At 47.2% G+C, this 24,451-nt stretch overlaps 1 protein-coding gene across 6 annotated transcripts in view; it reads right to left on the bottom strand.

Annotated features, from left to right (window-relative positions):
* Positions 1 to 251: 251 nt before the first annotated feature.
* SZRD1 (SUZ RNA binding domain containing 1) overlaps positions 252 to 24,451 on the bottom strand; it is a 28,374-nt gene continuing 4,174 nt past the window's right edge. Inside the window, exons 1-4 of one of the 6 annotated variants that reach the window (XM_074380145.1) lie at positions 11,869 to 24,256; positions 5,573 to 5,622; positions 3,232 to 3,486; positions 1,397 to 1,617 (exon numbers count right to left, since the gene is read on the bottom strand). In XM_074380145.1, the coding sequence (XP_074236246.1) occupies positions 1,488 to 1,617; positions 3,232 to 3,486; positions 5,573 to 5,622; positions 11,869 to 11,871 (438 nt within the window). In that variant the 5' untranslated portion in view covers positions 11,872 to 24,256 and the 3' untranslated portion in view covers positions 1,397 to 1,487. Of the gene's footprint in view, positions 1,618 to 3,231; positions 3,487 to 5,572; positions 5,623 to 11,868; positions 24,257 to 24,451 lie in introns of those variants that run through there. The other 5 variants (XM_074380146.1, XM_010345539.3, XM_010345540.3 and 2 more) reach the window with 5 other exon arrangements.

Here is a 24,451-nt window from a genome sequence, read left to right as displayed (position 1 = left end):
TGGCTGGCTGAGGGATAAGGCGCAGTGCAACGGAAGGGATCAGGAAGCCCGAGAGGAGCCAGGTCCACACAGAGCCGCTCTGGGCAGCTGCCCTCTTAGCCTCTTCCACCTCAAGGAGCCAAAGCAAACCCCCGGCTCCAGGGACAGAGGAGAAACTGCCTTCATTCCAGGCCCTCACTCTGGAAAAAGGGGTGATGGATAGCCTAGGCCTCTGAGAAAACAGTCTGTCATCAATCTTTGCAAAGCAAAGCTGTTCTTTTTCCAACTTTATTCAGAATGTTCTGCCTTCAAGGTACTGATTGCACACAGGAAATGTACCAGGTATAGTGACTGAGCTGGGGCCAGCAATGGAGATGGAGCACCACAGACCCTTAAGAGTTCAAGCCATGCTGGAGTGGGAAGACCTATCCACCTTCTGACCATATGAGGCAGAAGGCTTAGGGTCCCGGAGCCAGACTCTCTCCTGGTTTTCCTTGTGCTGATGGCAAAATACTAAACAAGTCTCCTCTCCTTCACTGCTAACCCCAGGGATGCAGTCTTACTCCCTGGCACTCTGCTCTCTTCTAGAAGCAGTAAGCCTGGCTGGCAGGGAACCACCCTGAGGGGTATGGGAAGGGGAAGTCTGTTCACTTGCCCTATCTCCCAAAATACTAGAGGTGGGGTTGGCACCCTCCCCAGGCTCTCTGAGCCTACAGAGCTAGCCCAGTCTCCAGGCAAGGCCCAGATGCCCTGGGACTTAGCTCGGGGAGGGAGGTATAGGCATGGGGTGCTCATCTGTCCTGGAGGCTGCAGAGCCCTGCCCCTTTTCCGGGCGGCAGTAGGAATACAGAAGCTAAGCTCACCAAAATCCTATTGGTTAATGTTTCTAGTGAATTTCCCAGAAACATTTTTAAGTAGACTACCAAACTACCCTTTCTCAATTAAAAATTCATTAAACCACTAAAACCCCTCCCATGCACTTTTTCTTGCAAATCGGATATTTGTATAAACAAATAAAAATAGGAAGAAAAAAAAAAAGAAAAGATATTTTAAAATGGAACTTACTTTTTAAGTGATGAAGACATGCACTTGGGGGTAGGTGGGTGTGAGTTCTCATTTGTGTTTTGAAATCCCAAATTAATGAGCATGATAAACTGTTATTGCTGGCACTGGCTTTACCCCAAGTGGCCAAGTGGCACTGTCTGACTCTCTACTCTGAGTCCTTGGTGGGTCCCCCCAACCTTCCCCTAACCCCCACCCTTTCCCTTTCCATTGACTTGGGACAGCCCTTGTCGACGTGCCAATCACAGTGGGAAGGGGGAGAAGGGGGGAGGTCACAGTGCATGGGGTTCAAGGTCACAGTGGGCGGAGCAAGGGGGATCACAGTGCAAGTAAGTCAGGTCGTTCCCTCTGCTCAAGTCCAGCTGTCTGCCACGGCAGTGCAACCCGTGGCAGACGACCCAGGAGGCGGTGACGGCGGCAATGGTGGCATCTTTTCTTGCCTGCATTTATCTGCGCTGTTTGAAGCCTTGTGACCCATCAGGACCCAAAGGCTGTCTGATCACATTATTGGGCTGCCTGCTGTCTTCAGGTTGGGAGATCCTGGTTGGCCTGAAGGGAAGAAGAGCAGAGGAAGGCCTGAAGGAGAATATAATAGATGTCCCCCATCATTTTTTTATTTTTATTTATTTTTGAGACAGAGTCTCACGCCATCGCCTAGGCTGCAGTGCAGTGGCGCGATCTCTGCTCACTGTAACCTCCACCTCCTGCGTTGAAGTGATCCTCCTACCTCAGCCTGCCAAGCAGCTGGGACTACAGGCATGTGCCACCACACATACCTAACTTTGAAATTTTAGCAGAGATGGGGTTTCACCATGTTGGCCAGTCTGGTCTTGAACTCCTGACCTCAAGTGATCCACCTCCCTTCGCCTCCCAAAGTGCTGGGATTACAGGCGTGAGCCACTGGACCTGGCCTGGATAGCCCCCATCTTAAAAATCAACTGTCCTTGTAGCTGGGGCCCAAGTCACTCTGGGTCCACAAGCCTGCTTCTTTGGGAAGCAGACTCAGGGCACCTCCAAGCTGAAAGGCCCCTGTGGGCAGGGAGGGCCGGGGGTACACGTTAACCTCTAGCAGCTACAGCACTCTTTCCCCCTGCTTGGCTGCCATCATTCACAGGGGGAGGGCTCAAGGGCCCATTCTGCCCAGAGGCAGTGACCATGGACAGCACATGCTCTGCAGAACCATCTGGAATCTCCAGAGTGTTAGACCAAGGTAAAGAGCTGGAATCAAGAGCTCAGGAGAGGGACACATCTCCCTGCCCCCCAGTTCTTCCCTCCCACTCCTCTCCAAACTATGCAGTTAACAGTTGACTCATATTACTATAGAAAACGAAAGGTTGTGTGCTGTGTCGCTATTAAAAAAAAAAAAAGAAAAAAAGAAAAGAAAAGAAAACCTAAAGGAAGCACACATTTTCCATTCCGGAAAGGTGAAGATTTGGAGGAGAAACAACAAAGAGAACAGGTATCTCCTCAAAATTATGAAGAGAAAGAAAGAAGGTATGCAAATTAGTTCTTCAAGTCCTAGAACCTGACTTACCAAGCCATGGCAGCCCCTCAAAGTTCAAAAGAGGTCGTCTTAACAAACACTGTTTTACTAGGAAGTGACAAATTTACATAATGCAACCTCTAATACTGCAGAGGAAAAAATGCCAAGAGTAAAAAGGAATTTAGAAAATTCACAAAAACATCACAGTGGGCATACCGGAGACCCAGAAAATCAAATCAAAGCACCTAACTGGGTACTTTCCACTCTGCCAGCCCAGGTTCTTGACACCCTCTGCTCATTTACTCACTGAATCACACAGCACCTTGATAAGGTAGGTCCCATCATCCTCCCATTTGTCAGATGAGGAAACTAAGGCCCAGAGAGGTCAAGTCATTCTAAATTAAGAGGTTAAGAGGCAGATTTTGACGTGAGCCCATCCATGCCTTTACTCTCTAGGCAACACTGCCCCCTGGTGACTAAAGAGGCAGCATGCCAGCAAACCGCCACCTCCTCCCTTTAGGGCCTTCAGAGCCCTCCCCCACCAATTCGGCACAGTGAACTAGTCCCAGCAGGCTGGGGTCAGCCGGAGCTGTGTGGTTCCTACCCTGACTCTGCTTGCTTCTCACTTCTCTACATGCAGCCTGGCTGCTGTCCTCCTCCTGGGTGGACTGCGGGAGCCATCATTGCCCACCCTGCCAGCCACTCACCTGTCAAGGATGGGTTTCTCCTGCTCCTCCTCCGGGCTGGCGCTGCCCAGGATCCGCTTCCGGGCCTCAGCGTACTCAGCCTCCCGCTGTGCTAGGGACTTGACCGGAAGGGCGGGCCTGCTGGTGGAGTTGGGGCTGTTGACCACACCGTTGCTGGTGGGCCTCTTGAGGATTCGGATCTGTGGAGGGGGTCCCGCGGGAAGGCTATCGTCCTGAATCACAATGGGCACTTTGGGAGGAGATTTGGATTTCCTGCTGACGAAGAGCAAACACGGCTTTACAAATCCTGCTCCTGACTAAGGAGGCCCTGTCCATGTCCCACACCCGCCCCTCGTCACTTTCCTCTCCCTCCCTACTAATTCTACCCATGACTCTCTGGCCTCTGACCAGATAGCAAAATTTCCACTCCTCAAGAAGGGTGTCCCAAAAAAGCAAGCTTGCCACCAGCTCTGGCAGGCCACAGGAACTGTTCCTCAGCCCTAACCCCGGGCCGCAGGGGCTGGAATGCCACCTCATTCTGATACTTCTATCCCCACATTCACCACAGCCACATCAACCACCATTTGGCCCTGCAGCAAAACAGTTCAGATGTCCAGAATCCAATGGTATCAGTTAAGATCCCAGCTTCCCTACACAGATCAGAGTAGGACAGGTTGGTGGGGTGGGAGCCTTTGAACTTGGGGGTCAGCAGTGTTCACTCTCAGCCAAATCTTCTATCACATGCTCAAACCAGTCAAACACTACAAAGGAGCCCACTACACCATCCCTGCCTGGCATCAAGATATACCAAGCCACCTTCTAGTGAGAGTGACCTGTGCATCCCAGACACAAGCTACACCAGACAACTGAATCCTCTTGAAAAGAGCTTCTGAGGAGAGAAACCTGCCTTGCCAGGGCTCTCTGGTCTTTTGGACAGCGGCGGGGCTGGAGTGAAGGACGCTCCTAGAAACAGTGCTTGGCAATCAATGCTCAAAAGAAAAGCATTGTCCAAGGCTGGTGGACGTGTACATCAAGGTGATGTGTCCACAAGGAGAGGTGGAGTAACGAAAAACAGAGGGAAAACAACACAGGAAGGGAAGGAAACAAAAGCCACAGGAGGGTACTGGAACCCAGGCAGGAGTGAGCCACCGGGACCCTCCCCAGAGCCATCAACTAGCTTCTCTTCAGAACCATACAGGCCTGCTTCCAGAGCCCTGGCTGCCAGGAGGAGTCGGGATTGGAGGAACTGAGCCGCTGCCAGGGTGAACGGAAACAAGTCCTGGGTAGGACAGGAATGGGATGGGAAGGGGACTGTTACCCAGGGTTACTGTGGTTGCTGAGATGAGCAGACAGACAAAGGAGTCAGCAATCTGATCAAAGAGGCAGGGAGTCAGGAAAACCAGCTGGTGAGCAGAGCACCCCAGAGTTTCCAGGGGGAATAACTGCAGCCCAGGAAGCAAATCCAAAGAGATCCTATCCTCCTTCCTGTCCCTTGCACCTATGGAAAACAAACAGGTTCCCTAAGCCCAAAACCAGAAAGCTGAAGTCACCTTTCACCTACTCTGGAAACACCCTCCTCTGTTGTCTAGTTGGAGAACAAAGCTATTTTTTTTTTTTTTTTTTTTTTTGAGACGGAGTTTCGCTCTTGTTACCCAGGCTGGAGTGCAATGGCGCGATCTCGGCTCACCGCAACCTCCGCCTCCTGGGTTCAGGCAATTCTCCTGCCTCAGCCTCCTGAGTAGCTGGGATTACAGGCACGCGCCACCATGCCCAGCTAATTTTTTTGTATTTTTAGTAGAGACGGGGTTTCACCATGTTGACCAGGATGGTCTCGATCTCTCGACCTCGTGATCCACCCGCCTCGGCCTCCCAAAGTGCTGGGATTACAGGCTTGAGCCACCGCGCCCGGCCCAAGAACAAAGCTATTTTTAAAGTTTTTTCAAGAACTTCCTAGAATGTTTTCTTCCAGGATACCCTCATAATACCCTAAACCACCAAGTCACTGGGGACCCAGAGAAATCATCTGCCCAAACTCTTCATGCCACAGAGAAAGAAACTGATGTCCAGAGTAGGGAAACAACTGACCCCTGGGGCACAGCCAGGCCTAAAACTCAAGTCTTCCAGCTTGTCACTTCCTCACACAGGGAGCCCACGAAGGTTGGAGGCAGGGCAACACCCCAGCCTCACTCCTAAAGCCTCAAGCCACCATGTCCAAGTCTCCAACTTGGAGGGAAGGGTTTGCTGTCCCAGAGCCTGACCTGCTAGGACCTGCTCAACCTAACGGCCAGCTGGAGAACACCACTGACTGTCCAGATCTCAAACCACCGAGAGCATGAGCCCTCAGACCAGACAGCAGCCTTACCTCTCTTTTTGTGTGATCTTCAGTTTTTTTTCCAACCGTCTGTCTATTTCCTAGAGGAAAAAAATGTATATAAAAAGAGGAAAAATATCTCTCTCAAATAAAAACGTAGGTCTTTATTTTTGGAGCTAAGGGCAGTGTCCTTTCTGTAGCCAGGGACATGACTGTGTCCTTCAACATAATAAATGTGGACTAGGTTCTCGGGTTTGGGGACCTGATACCCTCTGCAGGTCCATCTCCCTTCTAGCGCTTTGGCCGTCACGATCGTTCTAAACCTCACCGTTCAGCTGGGTTCTTTGCATAGCCTCCAACTAGTTTTCTGACCTCCAATCTGTCCTTCAAAGAGACACTCAAACCAACTTCTAAACATAAATTTGGGAATGCTTACTCTATTTGATGAAATAAAGAGTTGGTCAAAAACAAACAAACAAAAAACACAAAAAGAAAACATAAATCTGATCATGTCACTTCCCTACTTCAAACCCTTCAAGTGCTTGCAGACCTAGTCTAAGCTTCTGAGCGAGCCTTAGCCAAACCTTCTTTTCCCTTCTGTCGCTGTTTTGCTAATACTAGCACCCAGAACCCAGCATGCTACTCCCCCTGCCTACAACGTCCTCTCCCCTCGCAAACTCCCATTTATCCTGCACAACCTAGCTTGGATGTCTACCTCTCCTTTGTAACATCTTCTCTGATCCCAGCAGCACAGTTCATCACCTGGTCCTCAAGGATAAACTCTCCCTTTTATATTCCTTTATGGTAACATCTATCTAATATTTTAGTTATCTATTTTTTACTGTTATGGACTTGAACTCTCTGTGATTGGCATGTACCAAAAGGCCTAGAGTAAAACTTGTGCCTTATGTTTGTGGTTTTGGAGGTCCATGGTCTACAAGTGAACGTCGCGGTCCTGAGGAAGAGACAGGAACCCTGAGAGTACAGCAAGGATTTTGCTCAGAAAGCAGGTCTTGATTAAAACAACGCCAGCATTTTAGAGAAAAGCAGAGAGAAGAAAGAGGCTGAGAAGGAGTAGCAGGTGGGACTGCCTTCCAACGTGCCCTGGCCTCATCTCTTCAAGCCCTGAGCAGGACTTCAGACTCAGGGCAGTCTCAGTCCTCAGGCCATCAGCATCAGCATGCCTGTGGCACCTCCACACACTTGTGTGACCATCTATATCCTGGACAGGGGTGCAGGGAGAAGCCGTGCGCAGAACAAAGACCAAACCCCCAGGCTGCTTGGCTGCCTACTGCTTTTCTCAGAAGTTCCACTTCTTCAGCTATCCTCAGTGAGGGCAAGATCAACTAGCTCTAATGGGGGGGATGGAAGAAACTCTATGAAAAATTATGTGCTTTTTCTGGAGAGAAGATCTCTAACAGTGGTTCTCAACCAGATAAGATTCTGTCCCTCAGGAGACACTGGACAATGTTAAGCCATTTTTGGTTGTCACTGTCAGAGAAGATGCTAAATGTCCTACGGTGCACAGGACGGCCCCACACAAAGAACGATTTAACCCCAAAAGTCGACAGTGCTGAGTTTGGGCATCCTTAATTTATTAGACATGAGATTTTCAAAGGAGTCCATCACTTGCAAAATGTAAAGGACCACAGCCATAGTGAAGAGGCTGCGAAATTTGGTGAGATCTGCCCCATGGCCCAGTGTGTAGGCCATTTCCTTTTTTCTTTTTTTTTTTTAAAGACAGGGTTTCACCATGTTGGTCAGGCTGGTCTTGAACTCCCGACCTCAGGTGATCTGCCCGCCTTGGCCTCCAAAGTGTTTGGATTACAGGCGTGAGCCACCACACCCAGCCTGTGTAGGCCATTTTCATGAGCACTCTGTATGTTCTGAAAATAACTATTCTTCAGTTGATGGGTGCAGTTCAAGCTGTCTAGCTATATTGTTCCAATCTTGTAAATTCTTATCGACTCATTTTATCCACTGACCATGTAAAGAATTAAGAATTGGCCGGGCGCGGTGGCTCAAGCCTGTAATCCCAGCACTTTGGGAGGCCGAGGCGGGTGGATCACAAGGTCAAGAGATCGAGACCATCCTGGTCAACAAGGTGAAACCCCGTCTCTACTAAAAATACAAAAAATTAGCTGGGCATGGTGGTGCGTGCCTGTAATCCCAGCTACTCAGGAGGCTGGGGCAGGAGAATTGCCTGAACCCAGGAGGCGGAGGTTGCGGTGAGCCGAGATGGCGCCATTGCACCCCAGCCTGGGTAACAAGAGCGAAACTCCGTCTCAAAAAAAAAAAAAAAAGGTCGGGCGCGGTGGCTCAAGCTTGTAATCCCAGCACTTTGGGAGGCCGAGGCAGGTGGATCACAAGGTCGAGAGATCGAGACCATCCTGGTCAACATGGTGAAACCCCGTCTCTACTAAAAATACAAAAAAATTAGCTGGGCATGGTGGCGCGTGCCTGTAATCCCAGCTACTCAGGAGGCTGAGGCAGGAGAATTGCCTGAACCCAGGAGGCGGAGGTTGTGGTGAGCCGAGATCGCGCCATTGCATTCCAGCCTGGGTAACAAGAGTGAAACTCCGTCTCAAAAAAAAAAAAAAAAAAAGAATTATTGGCCAGGCACAGTGACAGTGGCCTACGCCTGTAATCCCAACACTTTGAGAGGCTGAGGCAGGTGGATCACTTGAGGTCAGGAGTTTGAGACCAGCTTGGCCAACATGGTGAAAACCCATTCCTACTAAAAAATATAGTGGTGCACACATGTAATCCCAGCTACTAGGGAGACTGCAGTGAGCCAAGATCACACCACTGCACTCCAGCCTGGGTGACAGAGTAAGATTCCATCTCAAAAAAAAAAAAAAAAAAAAAAAAAAAAAAGACTTATTCTTCTTAGTCTTTCTAGTAATTTAAACAGTTTATCATTAATGGCATGATCTTCTTTGCCTTATAATGTATTGTTTAATATTAACAAAGTTAGCCAGCTTTCTTTTGGTCAATATTTCCTAGAACACGTATCTTCTTACCTTTCCATGTCCTTATTTGTAAACAATAGGAACTAGGTTAACCACATGAAGCTAGATTTAAATCTAGTTTAACACTGACACCTATTATGATTGGTACTGATTTGTGTTTAAAATATATTTGGCTGGGTGTGGTAGCTCAAGCCTGTAATCCCAGCACTTTGACTTTGGGAGGCTGAGGTGGGTAGATCACCTGAGGTCAGGAGTTGGAGACCAGCCTGGTCAACAAGGCAAAATCCCATCTCTACTAAAAGTACAAAAATTAGCCTGGCGTGGTGGCAGGTGTGTATAATCCCAGCTACTCAGGAGGCTGAGGCAGGAGAATCTCTTGACCTGGGAGGCGGAGGTTGCAGTGAGCCGAGATCACAGTATTGCACTCCAGCCTGGCAACACAGCAAGACTGTCTCAAAAAATAAAAAATTAATAAAATATATTAACAACTTAATGTATTCTGAGGCACCATCAAGTCTCTGGAGGGGCCAGGAAGGCACTGAAATGGAAACCTCTCTCTCCAGCTTGGAACATAGTTGGTGCCAAAGAATGCTGAATGACTGAATGGAAAAGGTACGCCGATATAATAAGAGAACAACCTGGATGTTTTCTGTGAACTGACAAACACAGGCACACAGAACCTATGCCTACTGCGTAATCTGTCCTGAAAATGACTGTATTGATAGAATTTTATTAATTGTATTAATACCAGTGTTATTACCTGAGTAAATACTGCAGCTCATATTAGTCTAATTTCCATTACCTTTTTTTTTTTTTTGAGACGGAGTCTCATTCTGTTGCCTAGGCTGGAGTACAGTGGCATGATCTCAGCTCACTGCAACCTCTGCCTCCTAGGTTCAAACGATTCTCCTGCCTCAGTCTCCTGAGGAGCTGGGACTACAGGCATGCACCACCATACCCAGCTAATTTTTGCTATTTCTAGTAGAGACTGGCTTTCACCGTGTTAGCCAGGATGGTCTCGACTTCCTGACCTCATGATCCGCCCGCCTTGGCCTCCCAAAGCGCTGGGATTACAGGCATGGCCCACCACGCCCAGCCATGACTATTACCTTTTAAGGGCTTTTCACAAATAACTTCATGTTTTTAAAGTTTCATACTACTACAAAACTGCCTATCCAAGTTCTCTATCATAAACAGAGCCTTGATAGCTGTAGAACTCAGATGCCTTGGAGGGTTGAGACCAAATGCCTTCACAAGCCAGGCAAGAAGCCAAACTCCACTCGCAGGGAGCATACCTGGGACGTGAAGGGGCTGCAGGGCACCAAAGAGTAGCTGCCCTGCCTAACGATGGCTAACAAGCCTTGGCGGACAGGGCCAGCCCTAGCTCAGAAGAAACCAAATTAATACTTTCATGGCAATGCACTGAATTTTTTAACTTCACTATATGAACTTTCATATCACTGTGAAAGAGAAATAAGGCAGAGAGAGAAATGGGCCTCACATATTAGAGGTGAATTTGAGAAGTCCCATCCCGGTTTACTCTGAGGAAAGCAAACTGCTTCCTTCTTCCTCTAGGGCTTAAGGAAGACGGACAATCTGCCCAGTTCCAGCACAAGGAGCCTGGGTGGAAAAAGCCTTTTAAGAGGACATCCTAGGCCATGTCTGAGTAAACATGCCTCTGTCCCCAAACTAGAACACAGCTAGCACACTTGACATGTAATATCATACTAATGGTTTTTAAAATAATGCCTTTTATCAATATTATGTATTTATTATGGCTGTCAACGTTCTTTCCCAAACATTCATTTTCTGTTCACACCAGCCCTATTTGGTAAAGTAGCTTTTATCCTTCTGTCAGATGAGGGTTAGGGAACTTACCCAAGGTCACAAGGTAGTAAACCACAGATGCAGCCCTAGAATTCACCTTTTGAGGCCCCCATGCTGAATACCACCCTCCCCCCTGACAATTGCTCAAATCCCTGGCAATGCTGGTATAAACCATTAGACACTGGCCATCTCTTTGTCATCTTCCCCAATTCCACACTGCTCCCTGGCATGCCAATAACTACAGCGCTCATCCAACTCCACTGTGGAAGGCAGAAGGGCTCTATCAGAGCTGGAGAGGGATTCTTCCGTAAGATTACGGAATGGGATGGAAACACAAGCAGCTTTGGTGGAAAGCGGATCCTGGTCATCTTCAGATGGCCAGCTGGATGCCAGCATGCTCAGAGCTGCCCAAGCAGGAGAGGGAGGCTCTGCCAGCAGCAGAGAGGGCATCATATCTCCCTCTGGAGTCTGTCCAGGTATCATGAGTCAGTCCATTCTCTTCTCAGACAAGGCCTTGCAATCAATCTGCTCTCAGACTCATGCTCTGAAAAGCTGGACTGAGTCAAAACTTTCCTACAGGGTGCATTACAAGGAAAATGCATGACTCCCCCAGAGATGCAATAGCACAATGGAATTAAACAAACAGGCCTTAGAACTTGCGTGGGGAAGCATCTACATGCAGGCCTAAAAAGGAATCCTATTACCTAAGGGCACCCTCTCTTTTGACAAGGATGCAGATTCTTGCCCAAGGTCTACGCTCCTGTATTAGAGGCCTGACCTCAATCGCTAGTGGAAGAAAACTGTAAGCTCTGTGACTGCTGTAAAAGGCCAAGTGTGAGGGCACAAGCACACCACAGGATGGTGGTTAGGAAAGTCTGATTTCCTATGGCTCCTCCTCCTGGAAAGGCTCCTCTTTTTTTTTTTTTTTTTTAATTGAGACGGAGTTTTGCTCTTGTTACCCAGGTTGGAGTGCAATGGCACCATCTCGGCTCACCACAACCTCCGCCTCCTGGGTTCAGGCAATTCTCCTGCCTCAGCCTCTCGAGTAGCTGGGACTACAGGCACGTGCCACCATGCCCAGCTAATTTTTTGTATTTTTAGTAGAGACGAGGTTTCACCATGTTGACCAGGATGGTCTCGATCTCTTGACCTCGTGATCCACCCGCCTCAGCCTCCCAAAGTGCTGGGATTACAGGTGTGAGCCACCGCACCCGGCCAAGGCTCTTCATTTTTTACCAAGAAGCACTGAGCAGCCTACAGAAGAGGTGTCATTCTGTGTTCTGGGTCCAAATCCTAAGCAAAAGATCTGTTATTGCCAAACCTAGATATCACTTGTCCTGTGGGGCTACACATCTCCAGAAATGAGACACAAGCTTCCCGGTCTCAGAGAACAAGCAAAGCCAGGAGAGTGGAGGCAGGAAATCATGAAGAAGCACCGTGAGGAGGAAGGTGGTTCTCGAGAGGGCCGGTCCTTTATGGGAGGTAAAGGACAAGCTACAACTACAAGGTGAATGGGATCAGATGTCAGCATTTGCAAATTTAACTCACCATTCGAGGAAGCTCAGCTTCACTGGCTGCTGATGCCCTTAACCTTGCTATGAATGTGCTTGTGTGAGCCTCTGGCTGAAAAGTTGGGGTATGGGACCTAGGAGTACAATGGGGATAAGATCATTCCCAAGAAGGAGAGCAGGGAAGGGGTCACCTGAAACAACCTAATTTGTTACTATCACAAGCTACAAAAGGAACTAGGCGAAAGATGACAGGGATGTGCCTGCAAGGTGAGGCAGATTACAATGGCAGGTTTACTCCTGTAACATTAGGAGTTCAATGAAAAAGGAAAAAAGAAAGGTGAGAAGGGGATAGGAGAAAAAGAAATAGGCCATTCTGGATCTTAGTGTAAAGCACAGCAAGTATAAGCAGGATTACAGTTGTACTTCCTCAGATATGAATGTTTACAAACAACCTGGGGTGATGATGCTCTGAGGGACTGAGTCAAACTAGCCAAGCAGAAGACAAAGTGAACAAACCTACGCCTGTTACACTACAAGAGTCAGAGGGGGTGTCTCCACCTTTTCAGTGCCTGATCTGCTGCTACCCACTCCCCAAGGCCAGCAGGCCTCCCCATTCTGTGCCTCAATATCCAAGCCCGAAGAGTATACTGTCCTGCTCCATCACAGCACCCCCTCTCTCTGATAACTGGAATCCTCTGGTCTCCAGTGTCACCAACATGACTGCCAAGAAATAGAGTAATCTTGTATTGAACACAAACCTAAAAGGACCCTTGCTTTGGACTCTGAATTAGAAAATCCTCTTTTACTGGTGACAAAGTTACCATTTAAGTAACTTTTCCCAAATGATTTGTCTTTCTCCACTAGTTTCCATTTCAGAAGATGACATTTCCAATTTTCCCCTCAAATTCAAGGAATAACAACTAGCCTCCAGCTCCCTATGAATCATTGCCCCACAGGGACCTCTGGTCTCATCCTGAATCTGGGCACACAAGTCTACAAGTTGGACATGGAGGGATGTGAAGAAGAGACAGGATCCTGGAGAGGACAACAGGATTTCTCCCAGAATCAGAGCCTCACAGGCCCTGAGTAACACGAAGCCACCATTTTGGAAAAAAGCAAAGAGAAGAAAGAAAGAAGGGGTAGCAGGCAGGACTACCTTCCAACATGTTCCAGCCCTGAACACCCCCCACAGCAGGCCAAGGCCCATGCTGGGCCTCACATCTTCAAGCCTTGGAAAGAATACTGGCGTCCACATCCTCTGGCTACAGGGTCTCCTGACAGACCAGTCTCCCCAGTGAGGGGTAAGTTTCTCATATGGATGGGATTCTGACTCCTTCTGTGTAGGCCCCAATTTCACTGGGGAATACAACCAAAGAGTTCACAGGCAGAAGCAATCTACAACAGCAAAATCTGGTCTACAACTATCAGATAAAAAGGTCTCCCACCTCACTAACCATTTCTTTCTTTTTCATTTTTTCTTTTTGAAACTGGGTCTTGCTCTGTCACACAGACTGGAGTGCAGTGGCATGATTATGGCTCACTGCAGCCTCAAACTCCTGAGCTCAAGCAATCCTCCGGCATCAGCCTCCAGAGTTGCTGGGAATGTAGGTGCACACCACCAGGTGGGGCTAATTTTTTTTTTTTTTTTTTTTTTTTTTTTGGTGGAAACAGGGTTTTGCTGTGTTCTCCAGGCTGGTCTTGAACTCTGGGCTCAAATGATCCTTCCACTTCACTATCCCAAAGTACGACTATGTATGAGCCACTGTGCCCAGCCACTAGCCATTTCAAGTTCAGATGTGCAATCCATGGACTTCTCCAAACAACCTCCATGTTGATTTGTTTAATTCTGTTTCATATCTGCCATGTTTCCCTGTCAACAAAGCAGTAACAGTGTTCTGCCCTATTAGGACTAGGACTGGCCACCTCCAATGCTGCTGATATTATTCCACTTCCCCTGATTAACTCCAGAGAGTGACACACCCAAAGTCCTATCACCCCAGGTTTGATTCCACAGGAATGCTTCACATATTTTTTGTTTGTCTGTTTAGATGGAGCCTCACTCTGTTGCCAGGCTAGAGTGCAGTGGCACAATCTCGGCTCACTGCAACCTCTGCCTCCAGGGTTCAAGTGATTCTCCTGTCTCAGCCTCCCGAACAGCTGGGTTTACAGGCGTCTACCACCATGCCCAGCTAATTTTTGCATTTTTACTAGAGATGGGGTTTCACCATGTTGGCCAGGATGGTCTCGATCTCCTAATCTCGTGATCCGCCCACCTCAGCCTCCCAAAGTGCTGGGATTACAGTCGTGAGACACTTCGCCTGGCCGCTTCACGTATTTTTAAACAAGTCACATATTTTAAAAGGATGACCATGTTATAACAATACTATTTTTGATATGCTGATAAAAATATTAAAATTAATTTCATCTGTTTCTTTGTACTTTTAAAATGTGGCTTCCAGAAAATACAAAATTAAGGCTGGAGGCAGTGGCTCACACCTATAATCCTAACAGTTTAGGAGGCCAAGAGAGAAGAATTGCTTGAAACCAGGCGTGAGACCAGCCAGGACAAGAAAGTAAGACCTCAACTCTACAAAAAGTAAAAAATGAGTTAGGCATGGTGGCATACACCTGTAGTCCCAGCTTAGGAGGCTAAGGCAGGGGATTGTTTAAGCTCAAGACTTTGAGGCAGCAGTGAGCTATGAATGTGCCACTGCATTCCAGCCTAGGTGACAGAGTGGGCCCCCATCTCGAAAGACAAGAAAAAAAAAAGGAAAGAAGAGGGCTGGGAGAGGTGGCTTACACCTGTAATCCCAGCACTTTGGGAGGCCGAGGCGGGCAGATCACCTGAGGTCAGGAGTTTGAGACCAGCCTGGCCAATGTGGTAAAACCCCGTCTCTACTAAAAATACAAAAATTAGCCAGGCCTGGTGGCAGGCACCTATAGTCCCAGCTACTCAGGAGGCTGAGGCAGGAGAATCACTAGAACCTGGGAGGCGGAGGAGGCACTGGGCTAAGATTGTACCACTACACTCCAGCATGGTTGACAGAGTGAAACGCCGTCTCAAAAATAAATAGTTAAAAGAGATCACTATCTCTCTATGTTGCTCAGATTGGTCTCAAACTCATGCCCTCAAGTAATCCTCCTGTCTCAACCTCCTGAGTAGATGAGACTATAGGTGCATACCACTTTGCCTGGCTCTGACCATTTTTTGTAAGACAGCAACTCCACCACTTTCTATGACACTTCATCTGTTTTACTTTTCTTTCTTTCTTTCTTTTTTTTTTTTTTTTGAGACGGAGTTTCGCTCTTGTTACCCAGGCTGGAGTGCAATGGCGCGATCTCGGCTCACCGCAACCTCCGCCTCCTGGGCTCAGGCAATTCTCCTGCCTCAGCCTCCTAAGTAGCTGGGATTACAGGCATGCGCCACCATGCCCAGCTAGTTTTTATGTATTTTTAGTAGAGACGGGGTTTCACCATGTTGACCAGGATGGTCTCGATCTTTCGACCTCGTGATCCACCCGCCTCGGCCTCCCAAAGTGCTGGGATTACAGGCTTGAGCCACCGCGCCCGGCCCTGTTTTACTTTTCTTCACTGAGTGTGTATATAAAACACTCGTTGTATATTGTCCATCTTTCCCCAGGAGAAAGCCTTATGAGAGCAGAAACTTCATTCAATGCATTTGTCCAGTGTCTAAAATAGTATCCAACACATGAATTAAAGAACAATCACCAGCCTGGCCAACAGGGTAAAACCCTGTCTCTACTAAAAATACAAAAAATTAGCAGGATGTAGTGGCAGACGCCTGTAACACCAGCTACTTGGGAGGCTGAGGATGGAGAATCACTTAAATCCAAGAGGCAGAGGTCGCAGTGAGCCAAGACTGTGCCTCTGAACTCCAGCCTGGGTGACAGAGCAAGACTTTGTCTCCCCCCCACCAAAAAAAAAAAAAAAAAAAACACTGATGAAATAGGATTTTATAGATATATCTCAGTTTTAAAAATAAAGAGGAATCAATTCAGATTAGTTATATAATTTGACCATGGTTCCACAGCTAGTATGAAGTAGAGCCAGAATCTGAACTGGATCTATCTGGATCCAGGGAAGTGACACTATCCACATTCAAAATAAAAGCTAAGGCTCCTTAGGCATTTCTTGGCCAAAAAAAAAAAAAAATAGGTACTATGCCCTCCCTTTACCACCTCTAACCTTTGCTACAATCTGTGGAGCATCCATCAGCCTTGCTGCAAACCCAGATTTGCCTATGGTCACACAACTAATAAGTGATAAAACTCAACCTAAATCTCAAGAGGAGGAAGCAAAAAAGTTCCAAAGAGTGGCAGGCAGGTGGCATCAGGAACTAATAAAGTAAGATAAGGAGGTCTGGTGCAGTGGCTCACACCTGTAATCTCAGCACTTCGGGAGGCCGAGGCGGGTGGATCACCTGAGGGAGTTCGACACCAGCCTGGCCAAAATGGCAAAACCTCCTCTCTACCAAAAATACAAAACTTAGTTGGGTGTGGTGGCACGTGCCTGTAATTCCAGCTACTCGGGAGGCTGAGGCAGGAGAATTGCTTGAACCTGGAAGGCGGAGGTTGTAGTGAGCCAAGACTGCACCACTGTACTCCACCCTGGGCAAAAAAGCAAGACTCAGTCTCAAAAAAAAAAAAAAATTAGGATAAGGGCAGACAGATAACACCATCCCGCTGGCTGCTACACCTCAGGTCAGGTCAGTGAAAGCCCTGGTTTCTCAGGCCAATAGCAGTAACAGACAAAAACAGCTGACTCCCAAGGCCAAGATCTCAAAGCTATAAAGAAGTTGCCAAAAGCACAGTGGCTCACACCTGTAATCCCAACACTCTGGGAGTCCGAGGTGGGCAGATCACCTGAGGTCAGGAGTTCAAGACCAACATGGCAAAACCCCATCTCTACTACAAATACAAAAAACGGCAAGGTGTCACAGTGGCAGGCACCTGTAATCCCAGCTACTCGGGAGGCTGAGGCAGGAGAATTTGCTTTAACCTGGAAGGCAGAGGTTGCAGTGAGCCGATCACACCAACAGCACTCCAGCCTGGGGGACAGAGCAAGACTCTGTCTCTTTAAAAAAAAAAAAAAAAAAAAAGTAGTTGCCTTAATTCTTCAGCAGCAACCAGGCCTAGCAGTTTAGATGTATCCCAGGCTAGAAAGCCTCAGAAACTTGGTAGATGCCATCTTGAGACAACAGTATTGAGTGCCTCTTCAAAGGGTCTCCATGTGGCAGGGATACATCCGGCCGTATACCTGAAAGTAATAGGATAGGCAGCCATAATGAGGAAGAGTCTTGCTCTGGAAATAAAATGGAGTCAAATCTAATGGGACTCCCACTTTCTCTATGTTTTTGTAAATCCTTCTCCCTTTTGGTTTTCTTACAACACTAAGCAAAACAATTCTCAGAAGAGAACGTATTTGTCCTTGGGACAGCAAGAAAGTGACCCTTCAGCCAGTCTTAGGAACCCTGAACCTAAACTGGATAGAGGCTACACTGTGAGTGGCTGGAAAGAACAATGTCTTCACATTCAGAGCAATGGCACGCTCGGCTCCAATATCCACCTGTGAATGACGCTTTACTAAGTATTTTAACTCTCACTAATCGACAAGGCAAATTCTATTAATTCAGTTTTACAAATTAGGAGAACAATATGGACAGAAGGGTAGGTAGTGATTTGCCCAAAAATCAGATCAGGCATTTAAATACCAGTCTTTTGACCTATTGTCATTGATGAAGAAAAGTAGACTGTTAACCGGCAGAAGGACACTATCCTTTCTTGCTACCTTTTACAATGACAGCAAGGCTCCTCTCCCAAAGGAAATATCAGGCATTATTGACTTTAGAGGATGGAACAAAGACGCTATTACCCTCATCCACCAGATTTCAGTTCGATACCCAAGTGTGCTCTCATCAAAGCCCAGTTAGAATCACCAGCACTCAGCATGGGAGGCAAACACAATGACTCCAAGGCCAAATGGCTAAAGTAGGCAGAATGGAGCACAAGAGGTAACAACAGGAAAACGGAGATTGCAGGAGAGATCAGAGGAGAGGACAGCAGAGAGCAGTGAAGACCCGCTAAAGGCATTCAAGTTCAATATTTTAAAATCCTGGCTGGGCGCAGTGGCTGACACCTGTAATCCCAGCACTATGGGAGGCCGAGGTGGGTGGATTGCCTGAGGTCAGGAGTTCGACACCAGCCTGACCAAAACGGTGAAACCTCATCTCAAAAAAAAAAGTCCTGCCGGCTGGGTGCAGTGACTCAGGGACCTGTACTCCCAGCTACTCAGGATGAAGCTGAGGCAGGAGGATCGACTGAAGCCACGAGTTCCAGATCGGTCTGGGTGACAAGGTGAGACCACTAGACCACTAGCCCCTCAACCTAAAAATCCAAAGCAACAATTTTTTTTTTTTTTGAGACGAAGTCTCACTCTGTCGCCCAGGCTGGAGTGCAGTGATACAATCTCAGCTTACAGCAACATCCGCCTCCCAGGGTCTAGTAATTCTCCTGCCTCAGCTTCCCAAGTAGGTGAGATTACAGGCGCCTGCCACGATGTCCTGCTAATTTTTGTATTTTCAGTAGAGACGGAGTTTCACCAGGCTGGCATGGAACTCCTGACCTCAAGTGATCTGCCCATCTCAGCCTCCCAAAATGCTGGGATTACAGGCATGAGTCAACATACCAGGCCCAACAATTATTTATATTATCTTTTTCTACTTGGCCAAATGTTGAAAAGTTATTTCTCATTTGTGATCAAGATTTTAACCAGCATCTCACTTGCAGTCACCGTTGTCAGTATTACGACTGACAGCAGGATTATCGCTTGGCTCACTAAGTTCAAATTTCTCAGAGATTCGAAGTTTATGAGCTCATCCAGGCTACAGAGGCAGGAGGTCAATCCAGGTGAAAACAAAAGAGATGCTTCAAAAGAACTGGTAAGTAAGCATCCTAAATCACTTAACTAGTTAATTATCAGGTGAGAAGCAAATGTAAACAAACTTCTCCAAAAAAGGTCCCTAAGAGTATGGGCTCAGGCCAGGAAGGCCTAACAGCCACAGCTGGACTGACCACATCATCTCCTCCAGGGACCAGGAATAATAGCACCCACACCTCACAAGGTCACTGAGAATGAATATAAAAAGGCACTCTGCCTTGACTGTAGACAGTTATATAACACAGATCTTAGAAGCTCTTCCAAAAAGGGCCCAAGGGACTTGGGAGCTTCCCACAGGCTCAGTGCTTGTTCACCAGTGAGATGAGCAACTAGATGGCAGAAACACTACTGACATATAGAAGTTCATAAATGTTTTTATAAGCTAGGGAGGGCAGAGCATGTGGGCTGGGAATTGTTCTCAAGGTCAGTGAAGAGTGGTGACAGTCCTGACCTTTCCAGACTTAAGTCATACTTACTTTCCTTCTATTCAATCTTACCTAATCACCCTGGCCCCTGAAGAATGCAATTTTAACTGTACATATTTATTATTCCTTTTAGAAAGGAATGACTGTTATTTCCTGTGTTCCTTTTATAAGGGAAAGAGATTGTTGGGGGAAGGGGCTGGCTTACTGTGAGGGACATTTTTTTTTTTTTTTTTTTTTTTTGAGACGGAGTTTCGCTCTTCTTACCCAGGCTGGAGTGCAATGGCGCGATCTCAGTTCACCGCAACCTCCGCCTCCTGGGCTCAGGCAATTCTCCTGCCTCAGCCTCCTGAGTAGCTGGGATTACAGGCACGCGCCACCACACCCAGCTAGTTTTTTGTATTTTTTAGTAGAAACGGGGTTTCACCATGTTGACCAGGATGGTCTTGATCTCTTGACCTCGTGATCCACCCGCCTCGGCCTCCCAAAGTGCTGGGATTACAGGCTTGAGCCACCGCGCGCCCGGCCCGTGAGGGACATTTTGAAGTGTCTCACCATCAGGGACAAGATTGTCTGTCTCTGACCCGGTACGGTGGCTCACACCTGTAATCCTAACACTTTGGATGGCCTAGGTGGGCAGACTGCCTGGCTCAGGAGTTCGAGACCAGCCTGGGCAACATGGTCTCTACTAAAATACAAAACATTAGCCGGGCATGGTGGCATGTGCCTATAGTCCCAGCTGCTTGGAAAGCTGAGGCATGAGAATTGCTTGAACCTGGGAGGCAGAGGTTTAGTGAGCAGAAATTGTGCCACTGCACTCCAGCCTGGGAGACAGAGAAACCCTCCTTATATAAAAAAAAAATCTGTCTCCATACAGACTATTGGGGTTTGTTGCTAATTTCTGTGTGGCATGGTATTTTGGGTTGGTTTTTTTTTTTTTTTTTTTTTTTTTTTTTGAGATGGAAGTCTTGCTCTGTCACCCACACTGGAGTGCAGTGGCACGATCTCAGCTCACTGCAACCTCCGTCTCCCAGGTTCAAGCTATTCTCCTGCCTCAGCCTCCTGAGTAGGTGGGACTACAGGGGCGCACCACCATGCCTGGCTAATTTTGTGTATTATTAGTAGAGACAGGGTTTCACAATATTGGCCAGGATGGTCTTGAACTCCTGACCTCATGATCCATCTGCCTCAGCCTCCCAAAGTGCTGGCATTATAATCGTGAGCCACTGCTCCTGGCTGGGGCATGTTTTTAACCTTAACACCCTGCACAGAGCTAGATGTTAAAGAGAAAGATGCTTGGTAGGAGCAGTTTTAAGAAAAACACTCTTCAAGAAAAGAAATTTCTATGGTTACTACTTAAAATTTTTATTTTATTTTATACTTTGGCCACAGATTTAAGTAGCTAAACTCAATCTCCTGCTAGGAAACCGTCCTGACAGAACACACCTTGTGGAGGCAAGCTACCTGATCCAGCCAGAAACTGATGCTAGCTGTTGGGGGCCCACAGCAGTGGAGAGGTGAAAACTGAAAAGGGCTGGCCCCTGGAATGTTTTGAGTCATCAGACCTAGACAACAGTGACTTTTCTCTGCAGGATTGTACCAACAGTTTTAGAAAGATGAGCTAAATCCTCTCCTGCCATAGAAGTAAAAACAAGAAGGCCAGTGATTGCTGGAATTTCCAGCTATGGCAACCATGGCAGCTCTCTTGATACCCAGAACACGCTGGGAACAGGCCCCCCCATGCAGCCAATGAAAAGGACTGAAAAGTTACTAGTGAAAAGCTCATTATCCTCCTTTCTTTGAAGCCACAGTGAAACCAATCTTTTTCCAGAGTCTCTGGGACAGACTGCTCAGCAGAATCATGCCTAAACTGCCTGACTGCTTCACAGAAAGTTCCTTCTGAGGAAATCACAGTCCATAAGACTCAACCTTTCCAAAAAGACCAGCACCAGCTGAGAGGTGGCACCTTTAGGCATGGTATACCTGGAACTGTGGTTTCTGTGATACCACAAATCTTAAATGCCTTCTTTTTACTGAAGGGACAAACATAAAGAAATCAGCACCGAGTAACCCCAAACTAACTGATTGTTTTTTTTCCTACCACACATAGCCTACTGTGCATGTTCCGAAATGACAAGCAGCTACAGGAAGCACTGGGGACCCCAGAGTGAAGTGGCAGTCACACTGGGGAGAATGGCCTCTTCTCCAAAGAAAGAGAAGAAAATCAAAGTTCTGGTCTCCTAAATTTAATCTAACTATGGGCCAGAGGTGGTGGCTCACGCCTGCAATCCTAGCACTCTGGGAGGCTGAAATGGGAGGATCGCTTATGTCCAGGCGTTCAAGACCAACATGGGCAACATGGTGAGACCCTGTCTCTATAAAAAATAAAAAATCAGTCAAGTGTGGTAGTGCTTATCTGTAGTCTCAGCTACTGGGGAGGTTGAGGGTGAAGTGGGAGGATCACTTAAGCCTGGGAAGTCGAATCTGCAGTAAGCCATGATCGCACCACTGCACACAGCCTGGGTAACAGAGTGAGACTCTGTCTCAAAAAGGAAAAAAAATTTTTTTTTTTTGCTTAAGTTACTGCTATCAGGTACGTTTAAAAAAAAAAAAAGAAAGAAAGAGGAAAAAAAAATTTTTTTTAGACAGTTTCGCTCTTGCTGCCCAGGCTGGAGTACAATGGTGTGATCTCAGCTCACCACAATCTTTGCCTCCCAGGTTCATGCGATTCTCCTACCTCAGCTCCCAGAGTAGCTGGGATTACAGGGATGCACCACCACACTCGGCTAATTTTTGTAATTTTAGTAGAGAGGGGGTTTCTCCATGTTGGTCAGGCTGGTCTCGAACTCCCAGCCTCAGGTGATCCGCCCACCTCAGCCTTCCAAAGTGCTAGAACTACAAGTGTGAGCTACCGTGCCTGGACTTTAAAAACAAAAATTTTTTTTTTAAAGGAAGTTTTGCTCTTGTTGCCCAGGCTAGAATGCAATGGCACAATCTCAGCTCACCGAAACCTCTGCCTCCTCTGCCTCCTGGGTTCAAGCGATTCTCCTGCCTAAGCCTCCTGAATAGCTGCAATTACAGGCATGTGCCACCACACCTGGCTAATTTTGTATTTTTAGCACAGACAGGGTTTCTGCATGTTGGTCAGGCTGGTCTCAAACTCCTGACCTCAGGTGATCCACCCGCCTCAGCTTCCCAAAGTTATGGGATTACAGGTGTAAACCCCCACACCCAGCCAAAATTTTTTTAAATAAACAAATAAATATAGCTATATCACTCCTCTACTTAAAAAAAAAAAAAGTTCAAAGCTCCCTGCACTTTCAGGACAAAGTTCGAGCTTCCATAACCAAGTACAAGGAAGCCTTTCCCAGTCTGGCCCCTACATACCTCTGTGGCCTCATCTCTTTCCACTCAACCCTGCCAATCCTCCCCCTCCAGCCAGAAGGAAATACTTGCAGCCCTCCCAATGCTGCATATTTGTCTCTCAGCCTCCTCATCCATGCCCAAGTTGGCCCTACACCCTAACTGCCACTCCCAGACTTAACACTGCTTAATTCAACGAATTTTTCAAATCTTAACTTAGGCATTATCTTCTCTACAAGACTTTCTCTGATCCAGCCATGGTACTCCACTTATGCCTCTTCCTGAAAGTGCTGCCGACCTGTCTGACTCCTCCACTAAACCAGGCCTCCACGCTTGGCACACAATAGTTATTTAATGTTTAGTGACAACTTCCTATGGACTCATACGCCATCCACCATCACTGATGGGGCAATGTTTGGATAAGTAGCTCATGGGGGAAGAAAGTAAACATAAATTTCAATTCTGAATCCAGAAGACCAGTCTTCCTTTAACTTACTTAAGACGCATTTTCTTCCCACTAGCTAGCTACATGCCTTGACCTTGAGAAAAAGAATAAAAGGAAACTTGCAAGATACAGGGAGATCAGAAGTTGCCAATGATTTATAATAACCACTGGTCCAATTACAGTTATGTATCACCTGCTGCCTTCCTCCAGCTGGGTTACCTCATTATCAACACTGAACTGGGTTACCTCATTATCAACACTATGAACTAGGCTCTTTTTTTTTTTTTGGGCAATATCTCACTCTGTCGCCCAGGCTGGAATGCAGTGGCGCGATCTCTGCTCACTGCAACCTCCGCCTCCCAGGTTAGGGTCAAAAGATTCTGCCTCAGTCTCCCAAGCAGCTGGGATTACAGGTGCCTGCCATCCCCAGGTAATTTTTGTATTTTTAGTACAGACAAGGTTTCACCATGTTGACCAGGCTGGTCTCAAACTCCCGACCTCAGGTGATCTGCCCACCTCGGCCTCCCAAAGTGCTGGGATTACAGGCGTTGAGTCACCACATACAGCAGATTTTATTGTCTTAAACATTGGGGATACAGGACAAAACTCTGTCTCAAAAAAAGAAAGGAAAAGAAAAAAGTATTTGCCATACTAAGTAAAAGCAAAAAGCAGTCTATTACAGAATATGTGAGGTATTTCTCAAAGTCAGTCTTTCTCTAAATGACACAATAGGACTTGATTATAAGAATTCAGAAGCTATACAGGAAACAATGACCTCAGATGACTCACACACAAAAAATTCTTCCAGTCTGGGCAACATGGCAAGACCCTGTCTCTACAAAAAAATTTTTTTTAATTAGCCAGCCACATAGTGGTACATGCCTGTGGTACCAGCTACTCAGGAGACTAAGGCTGCAGTGAGCTGTGTTCCCACCACTGCACTCCAACCTTGGCAACAAAACAAGACCCTGTCTTAAGGAAAGAAAGGAGGCCAGGTGCAGCGGCTCATGCCTGTAATTCCAACACTTTGGGAGGCAGAAACAGGTGGATCACAGGGTCAGGAGTTCAAGAACAGCCTGGCTAATACGGTGAAATCCCGTCTCTTCTAATAATGCAAAAAAAAAAAAAAAAAATTAGCTGGGCGTGGTGGCGTGCGCCTGTAGTCCCAGCTACTTGGGAGACTGAGGCAGGAGAATAGTGTGGGAGGTGGAGGTTGCAGTGGGCCGAGATCTCACCACTGCACTCCAGCCTGGGCGAGAGTGAGACTCCCTCTCAAAAAAAAAAAAAAAAAAAAAAAAAAAAAAAAAAAGAAAAGAAAAGAAAAGAAAGGAAGGGTAGGGGAGAAATTCTACATGATGTCAAAAAATTTTTGGCTGGGCATGGTGGCTCACGCCTGTAATCCCAGCACCTTGGGAGGCTGAGGCAGGTGGAGA

Source organism: Saimiri boliviensis, chromosome 11, assembly GCF_048565385.1.
Source record: "Saimiri boliviensis isolate mSaiBol1 chromosome 11, mSaiBol1.pri, whole genome shotgun sequence".
Classification (NCBI taxonomy): domain Eukaryota; kingdom Metazoa; phylum Chordata; class Mammalia; order Primates; family Cebidae; genus Saimiri; species Saimiri boliviensis.
The sequence above is the reverse complement of the archived record's forward strand: the minus strand, read 5'-3'. Positions and strand labels throughout refer to the sequence as shown.